This window comes from Panthera onca, chromosome E3, assembly GCF_046562875.1.
Source record: "Panthera onca isolate mPanOnc1 chromosome E3, mPanOnc1 haplotype 2, whole genome shotgun sequence".
In the NCBI taxonomy this organism is placed as follows: domain Eukaryota; kingdom Metazoa; phylum Chordata; class Mammalia; order Carnivora; family Felidae; genus Panthera; species Panthera onca.
This window is the reverse complement of record NC_138354.1, coordinates 10,157,925-10,176,677: the sequence shown is the minus strand read 5'-3', so window position 1 is coordinate 10,176,677 and position 18,753 is coordinate 10,157,925. Positions and strand designations below refer to the sequence as shown.

Genomic DNA, 18,753 nt, shown 5'->3' with positions numbered 1-18,753 from the left:
AGGCTGAGGTCTGGACAACTGGGAAGGGTGTGGCCGCCTCTCATGCCAGGCTGCGTCTAAGCTAGTCTTGGGCCAGATTTCCAGGGAAGGAGAGATGGCTGGAACAGTGTCTGTAGCCTGTCTGCCAGCCAGCTAACCTGTGCCCACGGTCTGGGAGAAGCGCCAGGACCAGACACACAGGGCAGCAGGGGGCTGGCCCAGCTCCAGAGCAACACCTTGGCAGCCCTGGGGAAAGGAAGAGGGAGTGTTTGGCTTGAGGTCAAGAAGGTCTGGGCCAGGGCACAGAGGGGACAGCTGGAGGGAGGGTGTTATATGGCTGCTGTCTCAACAAGATGCTGGCAAGGACCAGAAAAGGAGCATCTGCTACTGACTAGCCCCCATCCACTACCCCTCTACATACAGCTAAGATCTTTCCATTAGTGTCAGAGTGAGCCGGGCTCCAGGCTTAAATGCCGCCCCCCCCCCCCCCGCCTTGTATATAGGAAATAGAATCTCGGGGGGGGGGGGGGGAGCAGGCTTTAACTTAGATTTCCTTTCCCCAAAGACAGAAGGGTTCCTGCGTCCTGCTGGGAGCGGAAACTAAAGGAAAAGAAGTGGTCACCCTGCATCAGACCAATGAACTGAGAAATCCCAGGGAAAGAGGGGCCAGAGCCTGAGTCTGGATGAAGTGTTGGGGGAAAGTGGGAAGGGTAGGGGCTCAGAGGCTGGAACTCTGGAGGAGGCTTTTGGTGGAGGAGGTTTTCGGAGGGGAGTGCTAGAAGTTCCAAGGCCATAAAATCGAGGGGGTTCCAACCTCCAGCAAATCCCCAGGGAGGTGAGGAGCTCTGGGGGTAAAGATCCAGGGTCCAGAACGACGGCTGGGCTGCTGAGCGGCTGAGCGCCGAGAGGGTTGGGGTAGAGGAGGGAGCAGGGGCTCTGGAGCCCCATCCCAGGCAGGGATCACGCGGGGTGGGGAACACAGGCGCAAGAAGTCCCAGGGTTTCGACCCCACTGCGCTGGGCGTGGGCCGGCGGCTGGGCGGGGCCGGGCTGGGGGCTGGGCCGGGGTCCCGGGGGCCGGGGCGGGGCCGGGCTGGCGCTGCGCAGCCGCGGGGCGGCCGCCGCGCATGCGGGGCTCACACGGCTGCAGCCGGCGCCGCTGCCACTCCCGGGAGCATGAAGGACCGAACCCAGGAGCTCCGCACGGTGAGTCCGGCCCCAGCGCGTCGCCGCTCGCCGCCCGCGCCCGGCGCGCCGCCCGCTCCCCGCCCGGCCTCGGCGGCCACCCGGCGACAGCCCCTGCGTCCTCGACCCGGCGGGAAGGAGCGGTGCGGAGCCGAGGACCGCGACCCCCCTCCGGGTCCCGCCCCTCGGACCCACTCGGGGTCACGGGCTCGCGTGAGCTCGGCGCCGTGGGCCCGCGGGCTGGCGGCCGGAGCCCGGGATCCTGGATAAACTTTTCGGCGTCCCCTTGTTTTGAGGGGTCGGAGGGCTATTATCGGATACCGGTGGCGGGACAGAGGGCTGACCTCTCCCGTAGCCCGCGCGGAGCAGGTCCCGTCTCTGTCCCCACACTGTGCCTCATCACCGACCCTCCTGTCCCCCGCACTGGTAGAGACAGACGGCGGGACCGCAGCGGGAAGGGGCCGGGGGCGGTCCCCTGCTCAGAGCCCAGCTGCGGGGCGCTGCGGAAACCGGGCCGCCGGGTGGGGCTGGGCTCTTCGGGCGGGCGCTGTCCCGCGGGCCGCCCCCGTCACCTGTAGCTCCCATCACCTGTGGCTCCCCATCCCGGTCACGCTCGGGGTCTGCTGCCCGCCCAGGTCCCAGAGGGGTCAGATTCGCCCCCCATCCTCTGGTCCACCTTCCTAGCCCCCGAGCAACCCCGACCCTGGTGGTGTTTTCAGACCCTTCCCGGGGTTCGTGGTCTGGTTCCAACCTGAACCTATCTATTTTTCCACCTGTGTCTCGGGGCCCCCGGGGTGTGGCTCCCGGGGCGGGGTTCGTGGGGAGTAAGAGGATCCGCAAAGGTTCTGACCAGAGCCCACCCTTTCTCAGCCCTGACCCAGAGCCCTGCCGCCTGTTTCTCATGCACCCCCCTCCCCAGCCTCGGGTGGCCGCTGACGTTTACCAGGGTATTCTCACCTTTGCCCTTAGAGGTGGCAAGCCTGGGGGCCCCGCGGGAGCAGTGAAGGAAGTGAAGCCTGCCTGTGGGGAGGGGGACATGAGGACTCTAGACCAGGCTGACCCTTGTCTGATCCCCTAGTTGACCACCCTGCTGGCTGGCAGGTGCCCTTCCCGTACCACTCATCTGGGGGGGGGGGGCACTAGCTCGGTGGCCCCTCAGAGCCCTCCCTCTGCTGCCCTACCTGGAGCCAGAGACATAGGTCCTCTCATAGGGAAAGTTTCAAGTGTGCTTTGGGCTTTTGATCTCATGGCCTGACCTCTCTGTCCAGAGGCTCCCCGCATTTGTGCCCCGTCTCCCCCATTATACCAGTCTTGTGTCCTGGGCAGCGCGGAGCTGCGACCTGTACCACCCTGCCTCTATCTCCCCCTGGCTCTGGCTACTGGCCCCACCCTCCCATCAGACCTTTTATTCCTGGCCAAGTGCCCGGCCCCTAGGGTAAACCCCACGAGGTTTCAAAGGAAGAAGATGGTCCCTCATGTCATATATGATGTCTAAACACTTCCCCCGCCAGCCCTTGCGGTTGCCCTCAAGCTTCCTGTGCTACGTTGAGTCAGAAAGAATGTTATCTTGGCGATGTATGTCCACGTGGTGCATTTGCTGATGTTTGGGTGCCTGGTGGGTCAGATGAGAGTATATGTGGGAACCAAGTGGTCAGGGAAACGCAGTCCTTTCCATGTGACAGGATCTGTGGCTCATCAGCCTTCATCCCCTCTGATAAAGGGGAAACTGAGGCACAAGAGAGCAATGGCAAGTCTGGTAGTGTGCAAAAGCGATGGTAGAAAGGGGCTTTGCCTAGTCCCAAAGATAGACTTAGGCCTGGCTGGGCGGGGAACCACCAGGAGAGCTAGGGTTGTAGGGAGGTTGAACCCAGGTGTTTGGCTCCGGTGTGTGTCTTTGTGACCCCTCACCCCCACCCCCCACCCCCCACCCCCACATACACCTAAACACTAGCCAGCGTGGTCCCCTAGAGGGTGAGGCCTGGCTTCCCTGTGAATTGAGGGGGGCTTCCTCTCTAGACCCCACCCCTCAGGCAGTCAGAACCCATGGAGGTTTGCTGTATCCACTGCTGGGTGGCCCTGCCCATTGGGCATCTCTTGCAACCTCCAGGAGCCCACACTGTGTGGGGTGGAACAGGTAGTCTGTGGGGGGCTATCGTTTCCCACAAGTCCCCCTCCGGGCCTCGAGTTCCCCGCTATATAGCGGAGATGAGACACCTAGAACCCAGTTTCTCAGGGCAAGGGGTAGTCACAGGTCTCCTGAGTCGCCTCCGTATTTCGGGGAGACCTTGAACCCCAGGAGCCAGAATTTTCAGATTAGAATCCCCAGGACCCAAGAGGCCGGTACTGGCTGGGCTGGACAAAGGTGGTGCTCGGGACAGTGACTTGCACCACCACCAACCCTCCCTCCCTTCTCCCCCCTCCTCCTTCCCCACCCAACGCCACCACATTTGGAAGGAAGGCAAAGGGAGCTTATTTATAAAAGTCACACTTGGGGAAGGAGCTGGTGCATTTCCTCAGCGCTCTGCAGGCCAGGCCCAGCCCTCCAGCCTCTCCCATCACTCATAAGGCTGATTCTCTAGTTGTGCAGACAGACCGAAGGGATCATTGGGGGCCCTCAGAGATCAAAAGGGCAACCCAAGGGCCTAAGAGGGGCAAAGACTAGCCCAGGGGCACACAGCCAGAGAGACTTGGGGCAAAGTGTCCCTGGGCAGCCGCATCTGGCACGCAGCTGCCTCCTTCCCCCAATTCAGAGGCCTCTCTGGTTTTCTTTCTGAGAACCAGAAGTTCTCAGACCTACCCCTCCCCGAGCCCAGGACGGTGTTTATCTTTGTCCTGAGTCGTGTGCGACACAGGAGGCCTGCTGCGGAAGCCAGAGGATGGAGAGGAGGGAGTGTTGGGGCAGCCAGACCCTGGGAGAAGAGAACTTGGGGTGGCCCAGAAAGAGGAGTTGGATTTAGATGGGGGGAGGGAAGGTGGTCCAAAAGGAGAGACCCGCATGAGTAAAGGCAGAGAGGTTGGAATGCCCAACCGAGAGTGGTAGGTGGTCTGACGCCTGCTCACTGGAGCAGCAGGGGCAGGCCCGGAAGGGAAAACCCCGTGGGCCCCTCTGTCCCCCAGCTTCCCTTTTCTCTCTCATTGCCGGGAAGAGACAGGGTGCCCTAGGCAACACCAGGCAGGTTCTTGCCTTAACCTCTCTGTGCCCATTTCACCCATACAGTGGAGCGAGTGGGATCCGCCTTGCAGAGTGGAAGAAATGGGGATGTAAGAGTAGGCCTCCTTCCCTCCTCTGACCTCCTTGGGGTGCAGCGAATTTGGGCACATTTTCATCTGGGGTGCAGCCGGAATGACCTCCAGGGACTGTCTAGTCCAACCTCCCCTTTCACAGATTGGAAAGCTGAGGTCTGGAAGGGGCCAGGGTGTTATCTAGGGTCACACCATGTGTTGGAGGGTGCCGGACAGAGGCCAGCTCATCTCCTGGGGCTGAGGCTGCCTCCTGGAGCTGCCCTGGGGGCCTGCTAAGGGGCAGGGATCTGGTGAAGGGCACACACAGGATGCAGAGAGGGGGAAGGGATCAGATGCGGGGAGCCCTTCTTTACTGGGGATGCAGCTTGGCCTCGCATACCCCTGACTCAGCTCTGGGTCTGTCCGCTCTGGTGGTATTGACTTTGATTCGTCATTAAAAAGGAGGGGGGGCATATAGTCCTCGAGGCAGACAACAGCAACTCCTGCTCAGGAGGAATGAATCAGCCCTGCTGGCTGGCCTCCCACTCTCCATCCCTGGGGACAGGCCTGGAGGCTGCCTGGCCTCCGAGGCTCTTGGAAGAATCACTTTTGTTTCCAGGAAGGTATCCTGGAATTCTGGAGCCTCTGCCAGGAGAGACCACCAGGGCTGTCTGGCCTCCACTAGAAGGTTGGGGGCTTCTCCCAAGTGCGGCTTTCATTCCTGATTGCTTGGGCCAGAGCCTATGGAGAGGAGTAAGACCAGACCAGTGGTTCTCAACCCCTGGGGTGGGGGGAGCTTTTTAAAAACAGCCTCCCCAGCCCCACCCCCTGAAAGTCCAATTCAATCTCTCTAGGATAGAGTCCTGGAAGCTGGTGGGGGTTTTTTAAGCCCCCAAGGAATTATGGTCCTGGAACAGGGTTGAGAACCGTGGAGGGATGAACAAAAAAACATCATGACAAGTAAAATATTGGTTGGATGTGAGAAGAAAAGGAAGAATGTGAATGTACCCCGGTTTCTGATTTGAGGGTCCTCAGGAATGGGGCTCAGGAGAAAGAGGTGGAACCTTGTTTGGGCCAGATGGCAGGTAGGGTACATCACAGGATGCCTGGGTGGGTTTTTTCTAAAGATGTTTGCAGCTTCCAGCTTGTGACCACTCCAGGCTCTAACTGCCGCCTCCAACTGCCACTGGGGACCCTCAAGTCTCCAGTCTAGTCCAGCCCTCTTTCTGGAGCCGTGACTGTCACTCGCAGAAGGCTGGCAGATTTCTAAGGGAGCTGGGGCCCTCATGATTTAAAACTATCTGGGTGGCCCCTGTGTGCCTGTAGGTGATGTCTGCCCTGACCATCCCCGGACACTAGGAGATAGCACACCAGCCTACTTCCTACTTCCTTTTGGGTCAGGAGCGTGTCTGGGTTTGGGGCTTGTCATTTACTCAGTGTCCCATGAGACCTGACCTCAGTCTCAGTTAACCTGGAGGATGTCTCTAGAAAGGTGCCACAGGGCACCGGCCTAGATGTGGATGAGGTTGCGGGGGGGGGGGGCAGCAAAATCATGAGCCGTCAGATTCTCACAGAGTAGAATAAGGATCTGAACAAATGAAGAAATGAAACAGAAAAAAAAGTCCTTCACTTGAGCCTAAAATCCAACCAAGTAGACAGTGGTGGGGAAGGGCTTGGGGTTTTCCTGGGCAGGAAGTGCTATATGATCACTGATACAATCATATATCATATATCGTACTGATTTCTGGTTGCATTAACAGAGGTAGACCACATAAAAAGAGGGAGGGGATGGGTCAGCTCTTTGGTACCATTCAGACCACAATCAGCAGCAAATTCAGTCTGTATCATGTACTGCAGGAGAAGATAGAGGCTGAACCAAGTAAGTCTGGGGCAAGGACTGCAACTTCGGGCCCTAGGAAGGATCTGAGGGGAAGGGAATAGCCAACATGAGTAGAAAAACCCAGAGAAGATGCTGATGCTGTCTTTAGATCTCTGGCAAGTCCAGCCCAAGGAGAGGGCACCAACAGGTTCCTTATGGCCTAGGGCCAAACTGTACAGGAAAGGGACAATTGGGGCAGCCCAAGATGGGCAGAGCTGCCCAGGAAAGGTAGTAAGCTCACCATCACAGGAGGTGTGCAAGCTGAGTCTGGAAGCCGAGGCCAAGGTGATTTTTCAGGTCCCTCAGGGCCTGAGAGTCTGTGGTTGTGGTTCCAGTAGAGAAGGGAATAGTGCAGGGGGAAGCAGAGGAACAAGATAGTGACCCTGGGGAGCTGGGGAAGGCTTCTGGAAGGAGGCAGCATCCAAGGATGAGGGGAATGAATGGCAGCTTCATGGAACCGGCATTCCAGGCAGAGGGAATTGCATGGGGAAAGGGAAGACAGTTGGGTGGGTCATCGAAGCAGGGAAATGGTTATAGGTGGGGCGTGCTGGGTCCAGTTTTAGGCTGCAGCAGTGAGGTGATGCAGGGTGGTGGGCGAAAAGTCCCGAGAGGAAGAAGTGCTGAGACTTGGTAGGGAAGGGGTCCCCATGGAGAATCCCCTCAGGGTTTTGCTTGGAGCCACCACTGGTGTGACCAAGGCTGTGAAGTCAGGCCCTAAACCCTCCAACCAGCTTTGGGGCTAATCTGAACGCCACCTTCAGGACAGACCCCAACCTGGGGGCCCCCACCAGGCCCTGGCCCCAGGTATCCCCTTCCTCAGCTCTGCCCTCATTGACACAGGGCCTGGAGGAGAGCGTGGGCATCTTTCCTGCCAACCCTGTGCTGGAGAAACTTCTTCAGTCTTCTGGGGAGGCTGTGGAGGGAGCAGGTCAAAGCTCCTGGATGCATGGAGAAGATACATCCTCATTTTACAGATGGGCAAGCTGAGGCCCGGGGAGAGCCATCAGCCCAGATCCCAGGGGTCTCTGGCAGCGACTCTCATCCTTGGAAACTCTGATGCCCTTGTCTTTGGCCCCCGCCAGTCATTACTCTTTCTGGGAGGGGAGCTGGAAAATTCTCCTCAGTCCTTTCCTGTCCACCCTTGTCCCTCTCTAGACACCAAAAAGACAGGGCAGGGTGCTGAATGGCAGGCACTCCTAGGGCCACCTCCCAAGCTGGCAGCCTGCCCTGAAGGGGGACCTGGGCTCCTCCAGACTGCACTCTGCCTCAGTTTCCCTAGGGAGTGCTCTTTCAGCTTAGCTCCCGGGCCTGGCAAGGCCCAAAAGTGTAGAAATGGCTCCTAGATTTTCTTTGTCTATAGGTGGGCTCGGTTGGGGGGAGGGGGCCACCTGGTAGCAGCCACAGACACTTGTGGGAGCGAGGAATTATTTTAGCTGCTGGGGGAGGAGGTGTGATCTCTTGATGAGAGGGGCCTGTCAGAGACGCCTCCAGGAAGCTCCCAACCAACCCTGTCTCCTGGTTGGTCCCACTCCGGTGGGGCAGTAGGACCCCGAGAGCCCCAGGGGCACAGCCCTTTATAGAACATGCTGTGCTTTCCCACCTTTTCTCTGCCCTCTGTCCCTGCGGCCAGGCATCGCTGTCCCCACTGCAAACAGGAGCAGACAGACCCAGAGGGCACGTCCCTCAGTCAGCCCCTGCTGGGTGCAGAACCTGGGTCCCTCCCCAGCAGGCTAGCTGGGCCCAGCCCTCTGGATCCCTCAGCTTCACTGACCCTCGACCTCCCTCACTGCCCCTATCCTTGGCTCTGACCCTGATGTAAGAGAGATTGAGGTGAACGCCAGTGCTGAGCCAGCTCATGCCTGCCCTGTGGGGTGCTAAGATATGAGATGTGACCAAGCCTGAGATCCCCAGTCCAGGGCGAGGCCGGTCCTGCCCTGGGTATCCTGGCTTTGGCTGTGGAGACGGACTTGCCCTTGCCAACAGAGTGGGCTGCCCCTGGCGACTGCAGGTGCCTAAGGCGGACAGTAATGAGCACGGCCAGTGCACTGGGAAGTCAGAGGTGTAATTACCCCACCCCCCCCCCCCAGGGTGGGGGGCTTTTATACGGCTGCTCTCAGGGTGGTGGGGTGTGGCTGCACCTGTAGCTGGGGCCTAGGGCAGGCCCTGAGCCAAGTGACATGACTGGTCTTGCCAGGCCCACCTCTGAGCCTGGAGGGAAAGAGGATCGAGGTCTGATGTCAAGAATGACAAGAAGAGGGGCGCCTGGGTGGCTCAGTCGGTTAAGTGTCTAACTTCAGCTCAGGTCACGATCTCACAGTTCATGGGTTCGAGCTCCGTGCCAGTCTCTCTGCTATCAGTGTGGAGCCCACTTTGGACCCTCTATCTCCCTTTCTCTCTGTCCCTCCTCCGCTGGCACTCTCCCTCTCTCTCAAAAATAAATAAACATTAAAAAAAAAAAATTTTTTTTTTAATTAAAAGGAAAAAAAGAATGACAAGGAGAGAACAGAGTTCACAGAGCCCCGTGCAGGCAGTGTCTCTCAGGCCTGCCTGAGGGGCTGTGGGACGGCCTCTTTCTGAGTCATCCTACCTTTTTAGAGGCAGGTGTTGTTGGCACATGGGCCTCCCCTTCCTGGGTGCCCCTAAGAAAGGGAACTTGGGAACTTTGGGCCCCATCTTAATTAAAACCTTCAGGCCCAGAAAGGAGAGAAGAACGGCTTCCAGGCAGCCTGTCTCAGGCCAGGTCTGTGAGTTGGGGCCACTGGCCAGGGGACCCAGCCTTCCCAGCTGTCCCCTAGGGTGAGGGGCATACTGGGAGGACCCCAGTCCTGTGGGGAAGGGGCAGGCAGCTGGGTAAAGGAAGGCATCCCTGGCCTAGAGGTGGAGACCCGGTCCGGTCACCAATTCGACAGGCCAGGCCTCTCTCCTTATGCTGGGTCCCCCGGGGTCCTCCAGGTCTCACTGTGGCCGGGAGCCGAGGGCACAGCCGGACCTCGTCCCTGCCAAGGTGACGGAGGGCAGTGGTCAGGGCCCTGGAACTGAGCTGCTGAGTATAGATGCGGGGCAGTTTGTGGCCCCAGGTCCAGCGGGCCCCAGTGGGCCCACCACAGGTCCGCTCATGTGTCCACACCCCTGCGCAGGCCAAGGACAGCGATGATGATGACGATGTCACTGTCACCGTGGACCGAGATGGCTTCATGGATGAGTTCTTTGAACAGGTGGGAGCCGGCACACCCCACCTCCTTGGGCAGACCTCCAAGGCAGAGCTCGGGGCGGGGTGGGGGGCCCACATCCGTCCTCTGAGCCAGGCCCAGGGCCCTTACACCAAATAACAGACCCATTCTGAGGGAGAATAGACTGAAGCTCAGAGGGGAGCAGAGTTTAGGATTGGACTCGCCCACTCCTCCCCATCCCGTTCTAGAAGGATAGTTGGAGCCCCTGCCCCCATTGCCCCCCTCCCCCCTGCCCCACCTCCCGAAGCCTGGTCCAGCCTCTCCCTGAACCTGACCGCCAGCCCCAGTCTGGGCCAGCCCCGGGCCCACGAGCCCCCTCCCTGGATCTCCCCCTGCCTGCCTGGCCTTGGTGCGCAGGTGGAGGAGATCCGTGGCTTCATTGACAAGATCTCGGAGAACGTGGAGGAGGTGAAGCGGAAGCACAGTGCCATCCTGGCCTCCCCCAACCCTGACGAGAGTGAGTGTGGAGGACTGAGGGGCGGGTTTGGGGCCTCCAGGAAGGCGCTGCTGCCCGGGAGGGGCTCCCGGAACCCCAGCACCCTCACCGTTGGTCGGCAGAGGGGTACCTTGGCGTGGCCGGGACGGGGAGGGCCCCTGTGGAAAGCTTCGGGAAACACAGTTGGCCCAGGCGTGGGGCGGGGTTCAGCGCCCGGGTCCCACACGGACTTGTGCGGAGTGGGGCGGCCATCCTGGGGCCTGGGTGGCATCGGGCGCCAGCCCCACCCTCTCCAGGTAAGCTGGGTAGGCGGGTGCTGCCCGGCTCCAAAGGAAGCCTCCCCGCCCAGCCCCTCCCCTTCCCGAGCCTCCTGGGGGAGCAGATGGCAGTGCCGAGGCTCAGCGCCGTGGGAGGGCAAGCCGGCCGAGCGGGAGGAGCTTCCGGAAAGAGCTGGCAGCCACTGGTACCCCGGGGCTGGGCATTATCAGGATTCCAGGAAGTCACCTTTCTCCCTCTGCACAAGGAGCCTCTGTGTGTCTGCATTCCGCTCTGTCCCCAGACAGGTCCTCCTGACCCTGCCGTCACAGTTGCTGGGGAGGTGCTGATCGCTGCACTGCCCTGTGTGGGGCTGGCGGCATGCGGGCCCCAGATTCCTTCCCCTCGGCCCCAGGGAGTCCGCGACAGGGCTGGGGTCCCGGCCCGCGACCTGGACAGTTGACTGTGCATATATGCACACAGCTTCTGTCTGCTCATCTCCTCCCTCACCTCTCCAGCCCTTTTGGGAGGCACCAGCCCACGGGGCCCCAAGAATGCAAAGGGGAGGCTCCCATCCCTGGGTGGGCCAGGCGAAGTGCTCAGGGCTGGGTTTCTGTGTCCTCGACAGCAGTGCGTCTCCATCCATAGGCCCTCAGCCCTGGTTCCACTGGTGTCCTCAAGCGCCCAGAAGACCTCTCTCCACAGCCCCCAAAGAGTGCTTGAACGTGAGACCAGTGCCAGGCCCTTGGGAAGCAAAATGAGTCCGCTGGGAGCCAGGAGACTGTGCTGGGAATGGGTGGGAAGGAGAGAGGGGTCACCCGGGGCAGGGCACACATTCGGTGTGGCCGTCATGCATTGGCCCTCTCCCCAGCGGTTTGTCTGGGAAGGCAGCTGTGACATGGTGGGTTTCAGTGCGCATGTGTGTCTGAGTCCGCGTGTGCCCCCGTGTGGGCCCCTCCTGATGAGAGAGGGGGCTGCCTGTGAGAACAGAGTACTTGCAAGAGCTGGGGCATTGGCCTGTCACCCGCTGGAAGACGGGGAGAGTGTGGGGCAACGGAGATGCCAGTCCGTTTCTCTTGGCTCCCCTGTGCCACCTTCCACACGAGGTCTCCCCGAGTCCCACAGTCGGTAGCGACCCGCTAGGATTGGCCCCGTGAGCTGAGCAGTCAGGACCAGCCAGCGGTCACTGATGTGGGCTCACGGGCCATTCCTCATGGGGAGGGGACTCCTTCTAGGGCAGAGGGCGCCGTTAACAAGGAGTGACTGGGAAAGATGGCAGTGGCGGGGTGGGGGGGGGGGGGCTCGCCCAGGCCGAGGCTTGCTCGGTCTCCCCTGGGCGCGGCCATCCGGGCCGGGCTATTTTGGGTCTGAGCAAAAGCGGCTGAGACGTCAGAGCAGCTGGTAACTAAGTTCCCTTTGTTTGAACGAACGAGGCGCCCTCCTCCGCTCCTCGAAGCCCCCCACCTCATGATCCACTTGGTAGGCACCCCCCCATCAACCGCTCTAAGCCCCTCCCAACCCCTTACAGGAGAGGCCCCGGCCCCAGAGGAAAACAGACGGTGGATAAGAAAGGCTCAGTCCTGGTTTCTCCAGGAAGTAGAGCCCTGGGGTCGCCCTGAGGCTGGGGCGCTGTCCGGAGCCGTTGCTGCATCACCCCACGGGAGAGCAGCCCCCTGGCCCCCCTTGGCCGGCCAGCCCCTCGCTGGGGGTTGAGCAAGCTGAGTACCCCCATGGCCTCTCCCAGCTTTAGAGAGGTGGTCCCGAGAAACACTAGGTCACGGCCTTCCCCCAACTTCCCCCTCTTAGGCCCAGCCACCTGCTGCTTCACGGCCAACTGTGGGCCGAGGCCCACCTCTTTGAGGCGCTTCTCCGCCAGCTCCCATCCAGGCCAGGTGCCTCACGCCCCCGCCTGCCCGCCGGGCTCAGCACCTGGGAAGGGGGGCTCTAGCAGAACAAGGTCTACCCCACCCAAGGTGCTTGCTTCGGCCTCTCCGGCCCCTGGCTCTGTCACCCCCTTGGCTGGATGCTCCCCCCCTGCGCCAGAGCTACCAGGTAGCGCTAGGTGAGCCCGCTCCCCCCACCTTCGACTCAGGCAGGCATCAAGTAAATGTCCCCCGGCGCCAACTCCAGCATTGCCAGCTGCTCCACAATTATTTCTGCCTTAAATTTAGACCCATCTGTTATCTGCAGGGGGTGGGAGAGCCAGCAAAGGAGGAAGGGAGGCTCCTCGGAAGGCAGCACAGAGGGAGCTAGGCGATAGCTGGTGTGGCCCCCGCCCAGGATCGGAGGGGCAGGCCGAGCCTTAGCCGGGGGGGAAAGGGGGAAGACCCAGGACCCAGGCTCTGCCCAGAGCCCCCCGCTGGGCCCCCTGGGCCAGAGGCTGCGCCTGAACGGCGGGCGGCAGGGGAACCCCGGGTGTCTACCCTGTACCCCTTCTGCCTCCCCAGAGACGAAGGAGGAACTGGAGGAGCTCATGTCTGACATCAAGAAGACAGCGAACAAAGTTCGCTCCAAGTTAAAGAGTGAGTCTGGGCTCCAGGCCTTGCCTGGGAGGTGGAGGGGCCCTCTGGACCCGCTTCCTGTGTGTAGCCGTGGGGGTTCACTAACTCTGAAGGGTACATTGGGCCTTGCTTTCCTTTATGAGGGTGCCATCATGCGCCCATTCCCTCAACTGCTGCCTGGCAAGGCTTGTTTGTGCCAGGCTCTGGGCTGGGCCTGGGGACGCAGGGGCCCGAGGCTTCACTGAGGGAGTGCTCCCCTCTGAGCATTGTCCCCCACTGCAGCTAAAGAGGGTTCAGGGAGTGGCCAGCGCCACAGATGTGCCCACCCCACAAATGCACAGGACCGGGGGCAGTGTGCTCTGCAGGTTGTGGCCACCAGGCCCTCCCCACTCTGGGCATGGCCCCTTGCTGGGCGCACAGGAGGCAGGGTGGGCCTGAGCCACCAGGCCTAGCGCATAGTGGGCATTCACACCCATAGCGTGGCGTGCACTTGAGGCCTCACAGATGGGCCGCATGTATACACACGCTGAAGCGTGCGTCATGCGAATGGGCCCTTGTTGCCCCCCACCCCCATCAGTCCCGTGCTCCCTCCTCCTCTGCGTCCCATGTGACCCCACTTACAGACCACAGGAGATCCTCTCTAGGGGAGGAGGTCCTGAGCCAGATCCTGGGCATGTGGGTCAGGGGGATGGGCAGTGGCAAGGGAGACAGGCTATGGCTCGGCAGCCATTCGTTCCCCCAGGCATTGAGCAGAGCATCGAGCAGGAGGAAGGCCTCAACCGCTCATCCGCAGACCTGAGGATCCGAAAGACACAGGTGCCGCAGGCAGGCCTCAGGGTGGGCAGGCGGGCGCTTGAGGCTCTGGTGTTCGGTGGGGCCGGGCCTGACACCTGCACCCCCACCTCGGATCCCCAGCACTCCACGCTGTCCCGCAAGTTCGTGGAGGTCATGTCCGAGTACAACGCCACGCAGTCCGACTACCGCGAGCGCTGCAAGGGCCGCATCCAGAGGCAGCTGGAGATCAGTGAGCTGGCGGGGCGGGGCCGGGGCTTGGGGGCGGGGCCGGGGCCAGGGCCGCCGATCTGCGGGGTGTGCAGGACTCGGTGTGACCCCTCCTCGCAGCTGGCCGGACCACGACCAGTGAGGAGCTGGAGGACATGCTGGAGAGCGGAAACCCGGCCATCTTTGCCTCCGGGGTGAGTGTGCACCACACCCCTCCCACCGGGCCCCCAGTGTGCTGGGACAGGGCAGTATTTGGACACAGCCACCTTTTAGGCCTCGGAGAAGGCGGAGTCCCAGAGAGGAAAAGGGACCAGGCTGAGGCCACATGAACGTTAGTGGCGGAGGTAGAATTAAGACCCATGTCTCCCGGGTCCTCCCAGTTAGGTCTGCTTCCTTGCTTCTCCTGTCCATTTGCCAGCCAGGGGTGCCTTCCACTATCCTCTGGGCCTTTTTCCTTTCCTGGGGAACACGGTGCCCTTGGCCGTCTCTCCATTCAGGTGAAGCTTGAGCAGGGGGGCTTTCTGAAGGAGGTGGCCCACAGGGGGTGGAAGGCGGCTTGGGGACGTGGGTTCCAGGAGGAGAGAAGGGAGAGGCAGTTACCCTCTCTGGGAGGCAGAACAGAAGGAGAGGGGAAGAGAGAAAAGCAGTTCAAGGCCTGGGTCCTTGGGACAGTCAACTTGGGCCGTACAAGACTGGTGACAAGAACTACCACTTAGTTACCGTGTGGCAGGCACAGGCGGGGAGTGTTATTAGCCCCGTATTGAGGAGGAGAAATCCATCTCAGAGAAGTCAGGTAACGGCTAGTAAGAACCAAGCAGGAAGTGGGAGGATGCTGTGGCTGAGGAGGGAGCCACTGCCCATCCCAGCTGCCTTTGCCCTTGGCCTGCTGTCCTGGCCCCGGTCCCCATCCCTGCCCCCTTCAGCAGGCCCCTGGGTCCCAGCGCACTGCTCCCACCCCCTAGATCATCATGGACTCCAGCATCTCAAAGCAGGCTCTGAGCGAGATCGAGACGCGGCACAGTGAGATCATCAAGCTGGAGAACAGCATCCGTGAGCTGCACGACATGTTCATGGACATGGCCATGCTTGTGGAGAGCCAGGTGAGTACCAAGGGCCCCACTGCCCTCCGCCCCCCAGCCCACAGCAGCACCCAGGGCCGCACTAACCCCGACCCTTTCTGCCTGACACGCTGCCCTGCCCGGGAGGGACCGAGTCTCCAGGTAACTAACCGCCTGCTGTTGAAACTGCCTCCAGGGCCGTGCCCACCTAAAGGACCCTGTCCTCTGCATGGCTGTGCTACCGGGACCCAGTGCTGCATGGCTCTGCTTGGCCCTCCAGGACCCCAGGCCCTGCATGGCCCTCTACCCAGCCTTATCCCATCTTATTCATCAGCTGTTTGTCACATGGGCACAGCGGACGGCCGCTTTTCAAGGAACTGGAAGTATAGCAGTGACCAGGACAGCTGAGGGCCTGCTTCCCGGAGCTGATGTCTGTTGGGTGAAAGGGCAGCATAAGCATATGACAGATGGAATGTTCTCCAGTTGTGCCAGGTGCTCAGATGTTAGGAGGCAGTGTGAATGAGCGGTGATTCTCCAACTTGAAAGTGCCCGAGAATCACTTGGAGGGCTTGTAAGTTTCCTGGTTCCCGTTCCCAGAGATGGTAGGTCAAGGTGGGAGCCTGTAAGTTTGCTTTTTTTTTTTCAAGTTAATTTTGAGAGGGAGAGAGAGAATCCCGAGCAGGCTCCATGCTGTCGGCACAGAGCCCGACATGGGGCTCGATCTCACTGGGAGATCGTGACCTGAGCCGAAATCAAGGGTCGGCCGCTCTAACGACTGAGCCACCCAGGCGCCCCGGAATTTGCATTTCTAACAGTTTCAAGGGCGATGCCGATGCCGCCAGTCTGAGGGCCACGCCTGGAGTAACGGTAATAGAGTCCCTGAGGTGGCCACTTTGGACGGGGTGGTCGGGGAAGACTTCTCTGTGGAGGTGGCATTTGAGCTCTGAAGACTTCCCGGGGTCACAGTGAAGAGGTGGCCCAGGCAGAGGGACCAGCAGCAGAACTGTCCTGAGACTGGCAAGAGCCGGGCTCTCGGAGGAGGAGGCCGTGCAGTTGGAGCTCAGGGACGGCGGGGAGGAGGCAGAAGGTGGTGCTGGATGCCTGGATTCTCTTCTAGATGGAGGGTCTTCAGTGTGGGCATAGTGTGGGCAGAGTTAGGAAGCAGGGAGGCCACGAGGAGGCTGCTGCCACCGGTGGCTGAGAGACCGTAGCTGTATGGACGCCAGTGGGAGCAGCGGACTCGGAGAGAGCAGTCGTGTGTCACAAAGCTGCTGCCGGGGGGTCTCAGGCAGCGCTGTGGTCTCCAGGGGGCTGCGTGGGACCGGATTACGGGGCCCAGAAGGGCTATGGGAGGGGGCGGGGGTCTTGAATGTTGAAGACTGAAGACAGAGCTGGATAGAACCACTGTGCCTGCGGAGGGCGGAGTGGGACACTGTCCAGACCGCCTGCTCCCGCCCCGGCCTCCCTCCGCCGCGTTCCAGGCCCCAGCTCCGCGCCCTCTGCATGGCCCCCACACCCTTGGCTGAGACCGCATGGCCGGTTCCCTCCCCCAGGATGACTGCTCTGCAGGGAGAGGAGGGAGCTGCCCCGGGGTGCCCGGCCCGAGGGGCACAGGTAAGAGGCTGTACCCCATCCTCACACCCCCCCTTTCCTTTCTCTGACTTCAGGGTGCCGCCCCAAAGTCCTGCCCTGAGGGGGGCCCTGCTGGAGCTTGAGCGCCCTGGCCCTGCAGGGGGAGATGATTGACAGGATTGAGTACAACGTGGAACATTCGGTGGACTACGTGGAGAGAGCGGTGTCTGACACCAAGAAGGCCGTCAAGTACCAGAGCAAAGCACGCCGGGTCAGTAGCCTCCCCGCCCCCTCCCGTGAGGGCCCCGGGACCACCATAGGTCCCTCCCCACTCTGCCTTGACCGCTTGCCCCCAACTCGGAGCTGAGCAGAGCCCCCACCCTGAGGCCTTCAGCTCTTGGTGTCACCGCCTCTGGGCTGCACCTTCCCCAGCCCTCGTCGCCACCCCCCTCAGAGCTCTGACCCAAGCCCTTGGCCTCCCTCCCTCGTCTGAGGCTGCTCCTTTGTGCCTCTCCGGTGCAGAAGAAGATCATGATCATCATCTGCTGCGTGGTCCTGGGCATCGTCATCGCCTCCACCTTCGGAGGCATCTTCGGATAGAAACCACCCCACCCGCCACCCTGCTCGGGACGGTCTGCCCTCAGGAGGCCCCATGGCTGCTGCTGCCTTCTGGCTCGGAGCCCCTTCCTCCCCGCCCCGTACTGCTCCTTTCTCTGCCGCAGGGCCCTCCGTCCCCACCCCGCCCCGAGCCGTCGTGTGCATGATCTCTGTGACCGTGTGTGTGTCTGTACGGGGAGCCAGTGGGGAGCCGGGCTGGGAAACAGCCAGTGGGGTGGGGTAGGTCAGCAAGGCACAGACTCAGGCCCTGGCCCAGGCCGCCTCACCCTTCCCAGGTAGCGCCACCCAGGGTAGCCATATCCCCACCCCCCCCCCCCCCTTTCCCCTGCCTTCACGAATTCCACTCCAGCCTGGGGTCTGCCCTCTCCTGGGACCGAGGCTCGCTCTGGACCCCAACCTTGCCTCCTCCTGACTGGCCCATCTGCCCTGACCTCTGTCCTCTCCAGCTGTCCCCCTAAGCCGAGCCCCCTGAGGGGTGGGGACCAGCTGGCCACATGGTGCTGCTTTTCAGGTTAGGGGAGGGGTGGCCCTGAGAGACAGCCCAGCTCTAAGCCTCTAACAGCTGATCACTGCCAGGGAGGCTCAGGGTGCTGTGGTCAGGTGGCTTCTGGCTGTGTCGAGACCAGGCTCCCTCCCCTGCCTAGGGGCAGAGTCCAGCAGGTCTCGGCTGCCTCATCCTCCCTTCCCGCAATCCTGCAACCCCAGGGGCAACCCCTTTGGGCTGTGCCTGACCCCAGGTAACATTCCACAAGAGACTGTCCGGTGCCTGGTTTCCAGCCACCCTTCCAGCCAGGGAGGCAGATCGGGCCCGTCAGTTCTCTGCCATAAGCTGAAGCCTGCACCCTGGGCCAGCCACTCTCCCCGGCAGGCCTCAGTCAGGTCCTCAAGCCATTGTGTTGCATGTTTGGGACCGTGGTTCCTGCTCTCTCGTGCTCTGGGAAGTCAGGTGTCCCTCCAGGCCTGCAATCGCGTCCTGCCCTTGCTGTTCCCCGGTGATGTGCCACGTGGGTGTCTGGTGTCTAGGATGCAGTATTCAGCAGCCAGCCAGGGAGGAGTACCTCCCTCCTCCCCATCTCGGGGCTTCTCAAGTCAGAAACGTGCCCCCACCCAAGCCCCCCTCTTCCTCGTTGACAGGCAGGGAGTGTGCATGCGAGTGCATGCAGTAGGGGATGGGGCCGCATCCGTGCCCCGCCTTCCCTCAGCTCTGCTCCTGCCCAGTGACTGTGACCACTGTCCGTGCTGCCTTCTTTAACAGCAACTTCCCTTCCTCCACCCCTTCACCAAAGGTCTTGGTACAACCAGCTGCCCCTTTTGTGAAATTTTTATGTAGAATAAACATTTGTATCTGTACCGTGTCTCTGCCCTAGGTTTCTTACTGTCATGAGGTCACAGCCTTAGAACTTGGGGGTAAATGTGCCCAGCACTAACCGGAAGAAGGGGTTCAGAGGCAGAGGATCCCGCCTCCCACCTCGGCCTTCAACCTCCAGATCCTCTGGCCCCTCCACCCCAGCCTGAACGTTTCTACTCCTGCTTAAAGCCTGATGCCCCGCCCCTTCTGTGCTGAGGGCTCAGATCTACCCTTCCTTCCACTTTCCCAGTAGCCACAAGTGAGCCCTGGATCCCCATTTGCTTAGCCTGCTGCTACAGTCCCCCCCCCTCCCCCGCATCCCAGGGCAGGCTTGCCTGCTCTCCTGACCACTAGTAATCGGGCAGGAGACACACCCAAAGGCAACCAAGTGCGGGCCAATCAGCAGTTGGTGTAGCTCAGGGCCAAAGGTCAGCCCAGGCCCTGGCTGGATGCCGCCTTCAGACTGGGG

At 61.2% G+C, this 18,753-nt stretch overlaps 1 protein-coding gene across 2 annotated transcripts; it reads left to right on the top strand.

Moving 5' to 3' along the window:
* Positions 1-1,057: 1,057 nt before the first annotated feature.
* STX1A (syntaxin 1A) lies at positions 1,058-18,286 on the top strand. Of its 2 annotated transcripts, XM_060649196.3 has the most exons (10): positions 1,058-1,184; positions 9,402-9,479; positions 9,852-9,951; positions 12,633-12,707; positions 13,429-13,502; positions 13,602-13,710; positions 13,809-13,882; positions 14,651-14,788; positions 16,479-16,589; positions 16,841-18,286. In XM_060649196.3, the coding sequence occupies exons 1-10, from the start codon at positions 1,155-1,157 to the stop codon at positions 16,916-16,918; spliced, it is 867 nt and encodes a 288-aa protein (XP_060505179.1). In that variant the 5' UTR covers positions 1,058-1,154; the 3' UTR covers positions 16,919-18,286. The 2 variants fall into 2 exon arrangements, with proteins under 2 accessions (XP_060505179.1, XP_060505177.1); XM_060649194.3 differs by lacking the exon at positions 16,841-18,286 and having other exon boundaries at positions 16,414-16,522.
* The last annotated feature ends 467 nt before the right edge of the window (positions 18,287-18,753 follow it).

Excerpts from the sequence above, each read along its gene's own strand:
- STX1A (XM_060649196.3), top strand. The coding sequence starts at position 1,155 with ATGAAGGACCGAACCCAGGAGCTCCGCACG. Across the intron at positions 1,185-9,401 it reads GAACCCAGGAGCTCCGCACG|GCCAAGGACAGCGATGATGA; the intron begins GTGAGTCCGGCC and ends ACCCCTGCGCAG. Across the intron at positions 13,711-13,808 it reads CCAGAGGCAGCTGGAGATCA|CTGGCCGGACCACGACCAGT; the intron begins GTGAGCTGGCGG and ends CCCTCCTCGCAG.